This window comes from Chenopodium quinoa, unplaced genomic scaffold, assembly GCF_001683475.1.
Source record: "Chenopodium quinoa cultivar QQ74 unplaced genomic scaffold, ASM168347v1, whole genome shotgun sequence".
NCBI classification, from domain to species: domain Eukaryota; kingdom Viridiplantae; phylum Streptophyta; class Magnoliopsida; order Caryophyllales; family Amaranthaceae; genus Chenopodium; species Chenopodium quinoa.
In genome coordinates, this window is record NW_018744825.1 from 284,938 (window position 1) to 294,444 (window position 9,507).

At 38.0% G+C, this 9,507-nt stretch overlaps 1 protein-coding gene across 1 annotated transcript; it reads right to left on the reverse strand.

Annotated features, from left to right (window-relative positions):
- Nucleotides 1–6,435: 6,435 nt before the first annotated feature.
- On the reverse strand, nt 6,436–9,291 carry LOC110704202. The gene is made up of 2 exons (XM_021881998.1): nt 7,379–9,291; nt 6,436–7,273 (listed from the first exon to the last, which is right to left on the reverse strand). The coding sequence occupies exons 1-2, from the start codon at nt 9,289–9,291 to the stop codon at nt 6,436–6,438; spliced, it is 2,751 nt and encodes a 916-aa protein (XP_021737690.1).
- Nucleotides 9,292–9,507: the final 216 nt, after the last annotated feature.

Consider the following 9,507-nt stretch of genomic DNA (forward strand, 5'->3'; position numbering starts at 1 on the left):
TGGCTGACTTTGATGCTCACAGGCCGCATCATACAACCGTCTTTAAAGCTGACTATATATGCAATGTTGGGCATGGTAAAGCATCGTATCTGTAGTTCCCAAAGCTGCCAGGCGGCAGCAAAGGTGCATGAGCATTCGGCTACTCAAATGCCGAAGCAAGAACGGAATGGCTTGTTGCTTCGTACATGTACAAGCGGCAATTATAAGAGCAGCCACACAACCGGTATGCTATCAACAACACAACCGGTGTATTCCCTGCTGCCCAACCTTACGCCAGGCGCAAGCCGGCTGTGTTACTTGCCTAGTTGACCACTTGAGATAGAGCATGGAGCTACTATCACCTTCTGCCCACACAACGGCTGTAAGCCTCGAGAGCCTCCACTCACTGACCCAAATACAAGCGGCAATTATACGGCTGTGGGTAGGATGCTAAGACCGGTTGTATAAATGCATGCAATCATATCATTATTATGATTATCAAAAAAAAAAAAAAAAAAGCTAGGTGGAAGTACATGAGTTAGGCGGTGTTAGTGTTAAGATATTAATATACTCATTATAAAAGTCAAAGACTTTTATAAATAATAAGAAGGGACATTATTAGCATCTTGTAACACTGTTATATTATCATCTTTGCTCCCCATGCGTGAGTATTTATCAAGACCAAACCCGCATACCCAAGCGGCACCCAAGCGCCCATTAGTAGTGATGCGACATTCCTAGCAAGCATCCTAGTGGTAGTAGCCGGCTCTTATGTGCTGCTACTATTCTTTGTTGAGTAGGATGCATCCGGCACTTTGTGGCTGGATAACCGAAGGCAACCAGCGAATCCGGCTGTGTATAAACCGGTTGTGTGTACTTTGAGAGCCATCTTGGGCAGTCTGGATGCCGAGGAAACTAAGGGCAACCGGCCTTAAGTGAGGAGAAACCTTCAATGACCGGCTGTATGCCCAGCAATCGCAACACAATTAAGCATTATTCAAGCCATAACATCCGACACGGCGAGGTCTGAATGGGGGTGCTAGAGTTGCTGCTGCTCTATGCCATTTTCAATAGGGTCAGCCGGCATTTGAGTGGAAGTGCGTAAGCATTAATACCCAGTTGTGCAACTAGTAACATATACGTTGTTTCAAACACATGCATGCAGCAATTTGATCAAATTCAGCTAGGCAACCAGAATACTCAAGCGGCCTCTTGTGAGTTTCAAACACAAGCGACATTACGCAAAGACGGCTGTGATACTTACGAATGGGCATCCCGCATGTAATGCTTGTGCCTCGCCAATCTTCTTTTCTCATCATTAAAAAGAAAGCTCCCCCTTTCATGAGCACAAGTCAAGCGGCACCCCAAGCACCCACCATACACCCGGCTGTGTGCACTCCTATAAAGACCGGTTATGTATCACAAAAAGGGCATCAAGCGTGAGCATTGAACCTGGATGGGCAGCTTATGCTTACTCCACTATCAATAGGCCCAGGCGGCACTATCCAAACTTTCAACCCATGCGTCACTACAAAAAATATGAGAATAGGCAACACATAATATTGCAACAAAATGACAAATGTTGTCTTTTGTAGGAAAAGGCAACAATACTTGTTTGTTACCTTGATCTTGAACAATCTATACCACAATACATTGTAAAAGTTTAAAAAGTGTTGCTTTAGTGTATGTAAGACAACAGTATTATAAAATGTAGCCTTTTTTTAACATAAGGCAACATTTATTTCACATGTTGTCCAAAAAGATAACAACAATAAAATTGTTATCTATGCAACAAGTTTAGAAACGTTTTTTCAAGGTATGTAAGGCAACGATTGTTATATGTGTTTTTATTGCTTTATGGAAGCCAATAGTTGTAACACTTTTACTTACTCCCTCCGTATTTTATTACTTGCTCATTTCTCCATGCGCGGAGTTTTGGAAGAAATTAGTAAAATATTGTGTAAGGTTTTCAAAAAAGAAATGAGCAAGTAATAAAATACAGCCACAAAAGAAAAGTAAAGCAAGTATTAAAATATAGAGAGAATATAGTTTTGTTAACTTAACGACACAAATATGTAACAAAATCATATCATTCTTTAATGAAGTAATATGTAAGCTGTAAACCTGTATTCATAATATTATTACTACATACGGGTATTCAGATCAAGAATCATGTATATCTTTTTTACAATTTTGTTATAATATTTTATTTTAGTATAATATTGATGTTGTTAAAAAAAAATCAAGACATTTAATTTAGAAAGAGAATTCAAGATACAGTATACTACGTATGTAATAATAACTATAGTATGTCGATGAAACTAAGAAATAATTATACTCATTTATACATAGGTAAAAGTACAAAATCTTCATGTACTGCATGTTAAGAACTGCATGTTCCTGACAAAACTCATAACAAAGAAGTTCATCCAGTATACTAATTACCAAACATCTAAACAAAATTATATTGTTTTGGAACACATCATAACATATTGACATACTAATAAAAATGTAAGTCAAAGAGTGAGAAACCCATATCCTCGTCCTCACTTCCCTTCTCTAGCTTCTTTTCTTCCTTTGGTGTCTCAGCGAGAGCTACCCCACCTCGTTAACTAACCTCGTGTAGCTAGGGGTGTACACCGGTCCTAAACCGGACTGGACCTGGACCGATTCTGTTGGGACCGGGACCTGAATCAGGGGATTTTGAGGACTGGAGACCGGACCTGATTCAACAGGTCCGGTTCCGGATCAAACCTCAGGTCCAGTCCGGGTTTGGACCTGAACAGACCTGTTTTGTATTTTTTTCGTTTTTTTAATACATAACCTATTGGACCTGCATATGGACCTGTTTTGTGATTTTTAGACCTGTAACATAATTTAATAAATACATAAAATCTCAAATTATCAATCACAAAACTACATAAATTTTATAAAGTCCCAATTCTCAAACACCAAAAATACAAACCTGGTAAAATTAACAAATAACTCATAAAATTACATAAAGTCTCTAAGTGTCAAATACTAGAAATACATAATTCTCCAAAGATAGCAACACCAAACCACACCATTACTGTACATCACCCAAAACAACAGCCCAACCAGTGCAGAGCAGGCACCAGAAGGTCCTTGAAGAACAGCAGTCAGACCAAACACAAACAGCATCATAAAATCTGAACCATAGCAAAATAGTCCCAAGGTCACAGAAACACAAACTGCACCAGAGCAAAGCACAGTAGCCACCACATCAGAACCAAGCTCAGGAACGCAGAACAGCTACACAACAGGCCAGCAGAAAGACAGACCATAGCAAATCAGAAGGGACAGAAAAAACAGAAGCATCAGAAGATGTACCAGAGTTATCCAGAGCTGTTAAAGGCTATTAACAACGTATGAGATCTATTGGCAGAAACTACTACAAGCCAAAAAGTATCAATAGGGACCAGATTGCACAAACACTAGTTTTGAGAAACACTTGCTTAGAAAGAAAAGCTGGTGGTTACTAGCCTGTACAGGATGATTTTGTATTGTTTCAATGACATGCTTCGAATGTCCCCACTCCACTTGACAGAATCTTCTTGTACCTGTAATTGCTCCTGATAAGCAGCAAACCAAAATCAAACAAAAAAAAAAATTAAAAAAAAGAAAAACCAAAAGAATTTTAAAGCCTTATAACCTAAAAAAATTCCAGATCATAGAAAAAGGAGGAGAATTAAAATCCTCTTGCTTCTATTAACGAAGTCTCGTCATCTTGCTGCAAACCAAAATACAAAAAAAAAAAAAAATGTTTAGGCAATAGCTTACAAGTCTATGAGGAAAATACCTTACAAGATAGTTATTAATAAGCATCCATTATCTCTTATAATAATTAAAATACCTTACAAGTTTATTATTAATAATCATCCATTATCTCTTATAAACTCATTTGTGTCTTTTTTTTTTATTATTTTTTTATTTTTTTTTACCAATAATAGTTATCTGAAACCGATGTAAATTCAGAGAAATTGAATGAGATCAAATACCTTACAAGTTTATGAGCTTCATCAAATTGGTTCCAGAAAATTCGCCACCATCTCTAACTTCTGATAATGGGCATTCAGAGTCTCAACTTGCTGTTTCGAGAGTTTCTCCTCCTCCTCTAGCTGCTTCTGCTACACAGAAAGTAACAACACCCTAAATATGAGTATTTACCAGCAGTAACCTTAGGGGCATGGAGTAGTAGGTAATGGGGATGCTATCTTAGGCAAAGAGAATTTACCAGCAGTAGAATTCTCAGAACTTCTTGACAGCAATGGTGCAGAATGTCCAACATTGCTTGTAGGTCTGCCAGAACCATATATAACAATGCAATCTAATATATCAACTGCATGCTTAAGCTATATGTATACTCCTTTCTCTGACACAAATATTAGTCTGTTAGAATATCAGAGGATACATTTGCAATTCTTGCAAACAGTATGGAATAAAAAAACTAATGTTTGTAATAGTTTTTATGATTGTACAAACCTTGAAGCACCAAATTCATCTTACTCGAATTTTTTGAAGGTAGTTTAAGAATTTAACCAATGAAAATAATTTGCTGAAGGTGTTTGTTGAATCTTTACCTAAGCAACTTTTAGCTCGGCCAATCTCAAACAATCAAGATCCTCTGAGAATAGTACGCCACTAGGAAAAAGAAGGCGTCTAAGAGAAATCAAGAAGCGTGCCTGTGTATTGTATGAGAGAAAATTGATCAGAAGATGCCTAATGACTTGCTCTGAACAAATATGAGTTACTCCATAACAAACTTGAGAAAGGAAAGGTACCCATTGAAATCCAACAAGGACACTCCAACAGCCTAATAATCTTAATCCTTGTCTTCTTACGAGCTGTCAGATTATGAACAAAGGCAGGGATATGCATCAATTTCACCCGAGGAGAAGAGGATAACAAATTTTATGATTGTAAGATATTTGTAAGACTAAGGAAGATCATCAGAATACCAGTAATACAATTGTGCCTAAAGCAAAACATCCACTCATTGATGTACTAATGAATTTGAGATCCCTGCCAGCCACATGATAAAAAGTGAAACCTCTCAAGTTCTTAATTTGTTACTTGATCATCATATCAATAGCTACAAAAATTAAACACAAAGCGACAATGAAGCAGCATGTGTCAAACAGATCAGCAGAGTTGGGTTTGGGTCTATCATCGTAGATTTCTGGATTTGAAGTGTTTATACGCATCATAATTTATCGGGCTTTTGAAATGATATTCACATTTGGTCTTTTTTTCTCAGTCAGGTTTAGGTCTGTGAAGCTCAATTTGCGGAAAAGAATTTTAGGCTAACTTTTCAAAGACTTTCATATATCAAGATTACAAATTTACAAGTTAGATTTAGTTAGATTTAACCCGGTTGGGTCAACAACTGATAGGATGCCAGCCAACAAATTGACTGTGATACTTTTAAATATAGCTCCACAAGTGGAAAACTATATTTATCGCAATGAAATAGACAATATTGAATGAAACAAGGAAGTAAGTTAGATTTTACCAGCAATGTACCCTCATAGGGGAGTATACCAGGTGTCACACTCAAAGCAAGGAAGAAGTTCGGTGAAGCTGCACTCAATAGACCAGCTGCACATGTAAAAGATTAGAGTCTTATGGGAAAAGGTATAAAACCAATGTGTAATGTTTACGAGGACCAGGACATACCACATAACAGCAAAACAACAACACAAACAAGACAATTAAAAGCAACAGCAAGACCTCCTCTAAACAAACAAAAACCTTCCTGAAGACAACCTGCAATCCAGCAACAAAGAACCACAGCAGTGAGAACAACAGCTCCCAGCAGACCAGAGAAGCCAGACCTGCAGCCCACTAGCAGCTCCCAGCAATACAGGAAAGCAAGAGAAACCAGACTTGCAGCAGAACAAGACATAAATAACAGCCCCAGCTACAAGCACTGCCAGCCAAACGAACAAAGAAACAAGGACCTACAGCAGAACAGGACAGAAATAGCAGCAGCAAACAGCCAAACAGCTGAGCAGGAAAGCAGCTACAAGCATAGCCAGCCAAACCAACAAAGAAACGAGGACCTGCACAGCTCAACAGAATCAGCCTCACAGCAGACAATAGCATAACAGAAACAAACCACTCCCAAGCAAACACAGCAGGCAGCAAAAACAGGAGAACATGAACTAGCTAGGAATGCTCGCTCTAAGCTGAAATAGCCACTGCCTGCTGCCTGCTGCTAGAGCTGGCAGATGCCTGCAGCTTTTCAGGCTGGTGGCTACATTCTATTAATGAGATTATCAAATGATCCCACAAAAAAAAGAAAAAAAAAATTGATCATTAAAACAAATAATTTTGCAGTCAAATAAAACCAAAACTGTTTAAGCTAAAATCCCTAGGCTTTTATTACTTCAAATTTACTAAAAACAGAATACTAGAAAGGACCAATCATATTTCCTAAGCTTCATCTTCACTTTCTTGCATGAAATCCCATAGAGTATTATCCTTGATTTCATCATCCGAATCATCAATTTCCGGCGCTGCTTGCATTTCTAACAGGTATTCTGGAACGTCAACAGTAGTGGCAGGCAAGTCCTCTCTCAACCAACTAACATCATTGTCATCAGCAACAGTTGCCCCTGGGCAAACACCATCACTAGCAGATTCATTCCAATAAGAAACTCCAACATCACCATTTGATTCTTCACTCATATCAAAGAAGTCTCCGGGGATAGTTTCCATAACGTAATGCAAATGCTTTTCTTTGGAATCTTGCACATAAAAAACTTGGTTTACTTGATTAGCCATCACAAAAGGGTCATTAGTATAGCATAACCTTTTAAAATTAGCACATGTTAGCCCAAACTCATCTTGCTCCACTTGAAACCAGTTACAGCGAAACAATACCACTTTGAAATGCCCAAAATAATCCAACTCAATGATATCCTCCACCACTCCATAATATTTGACATCCCCAACAACAGGATTTTGATCGGAACTTGCAAAACTCGACATTGAAGATGTTACACTAACTCCACTACATTGAGTTTTCCTTTTTGACTCATGTGCTGTTGTATGAAATTTGTTACCATTTATTAGGTACCCTTTAAAACTTCTCACAGTATAGTCAAGACCTTGGGATAAAGCCTTTATTTCTTTGGAAACATTTTCTTCCCGTACATGGTCCTTGAACCATGCTCCAATATCATGACTGTGTTCTTGTGCTCTCGCCCACCTACTCCGCTTACCCCGTCTACCTTGACTTCTTTGACGATTCACTAAATCTTGATGTTCACTACATACATATCACAAAGCAACTTAGTTGTATAAGTCAATTATAAATAATAAAGATTAAATATAGTTAATATGAAATAATACCAATTTAAATTTACTTACTGACCTTATGTAAACACTTATTTCATCACAATTAAAGAGTACATAGCGATGAGCTTTCATCAAAGTGTCTTCATCTAAAGAAACCTTTTTGCCTTTATTTTTCTTTCTTACACCTAAAGGACGTCCAACATTAGGAAAAAGGCTTCCATCTTCATTGGACGCAGTATCATCATCATCATTTCTAGGTGCTCGATTCAACTTTGAATTAAATTCATCGTGAAGATATCGAGAACAAAAAATAAGGCATTCTTCTTCCAAGTAGGCCTCTGCAATGGAACCTTCGGGTCGACTTCTATTTTTTACATACGACTTCAATTTACCCAAATACTGCTCTTTCGGATACATCCAACGACTTTGAACAGGACCCCCAAGCCTTACCTCCTCTACAAGATGAAGTGGAAGGTGGACCATTATGTCTAAGAAACTAGGGGGGAATATCTTCTCAAGTTGGCAAAGTATCTCTATGATTTCAGATTCAAGATCGTCAAGATCTTTAGGCTTTAGAAATTTCCTACATAGACCCCTAAAAAAGGATCCTAGCCTAATCAAAGTCGATGCTACTTGTTTAGGCAAGGTATTCTTTACAGCAACTTGGAGCAAATAATGAAGCATAAAGTGGGCATCATGGCTCTTGTAACCAAAAACTTTCCTCTCATTGGATTGGACACATCTGGAAATGTTTGATGCACAACCATCGGAAAACTTAGCACCTTTTATCATACTGCAGAACAAGTCTTTTTCACTAGAAGATAAAGAAAAACAGGCTTTGGAGTATAAACGCTTCCCTCTATTATTTGTTCTCTTTGGATGGAGTTCATTTCTTATACCCATATCTTGTAAATCAAAGCGGGCTGCTACATGGTCCTTGGTCTTTCCTGGGATATCAAGCAAAGTACCGAGCACACTGTCACAAATATTTTTCTCAATGTGCATAACATCAAGATTATGACGCAAGGTATTAGTTTCCCAATAAGGAAGCTCAAAGAAAATTGATTTCTTCTTCCACGAAAATTTCTTTCTACCCTTCTTTTGAGTTTTCCCAAATTTATTTTCAAACCCTTCTAAATCTTTTAATACCTCAGAACCTGAGAATCTAGCAGGAGGAGGAGGCCTTGTCTCTACATTACCATCAAAAGCTCTCTTATTACGACGCCATGGATGATTTTCTTTCAAAGAGATACGATGTCCCATGTAACACATTTTCTTGCTATACTTTAGGTATTTGGACCAAGTCTTATGATTGCAATTCGGGCAGGCAAATTCTCCTTTGGTGCTCCATCCGGACAACATTGCATAAGCAGGGAAGTCACTGATTGTCCATAACAAGGCTGTCTTTAAAGAAAATGTTTCATCTTTCACAGCATCATATGTCTCAATTCCAACTTCCCATAACTCCTTCAATTCCTCGATTAATGGTTGCAAGTAAACATCAATGTCATAACCCGGAGAAGAAGGACTAGGTATAATAAAAGACATGATATTGTACCCGGACTTATTAAATAACCAAAGAGGCAAATTATAAATGGATAAAACAACAGGCCAAATACTATATGACACACTCATAGTTCTGAATGGGTTGAAACCATCAGTAGTAAGAACCAACCTCACATTTTGAAAATCATTTGCAAATTGAGGATGTGCAACATCGAAATCTTTCCAAGTTTGTCCATCGGCAGGATGCCTTAATTTGTCATCTTTCCTGCGATCAGTTTCATGCCATATCATGAGTCCAGCCGTCTTAGAGCACATGAACAACCTTTGTAGACGAGGTTTAAGAGGAAAGTAACGTAAAACTTTTGCAGGAACTCCTTCGTCGGGCAATGCACCTTCCTCTTTTTGCTTCTCATTTAACTTCCACCTAGAAGCTTTACAAACATGGCAAGACTTGTCATTTGCACGTTCTTTCCAATACAACATACAATCATTAGGACACGCATCAATTCGTTTGTAATTAAGTCCAAGGTCCTTCACCATTTTTTTTGGCATGATGAAAAGAAGTGGGAAACTTTGCAAATGGAAAGGCAGCACATTGAAGCTTCATCAACCCGTCGAAAGAAGAATTGCTCCACCCGTTAAGGCATTTAAGTAGATAGAGTTGCTCTGTGTATGAAAACACAGAAAAATCCTTACAGC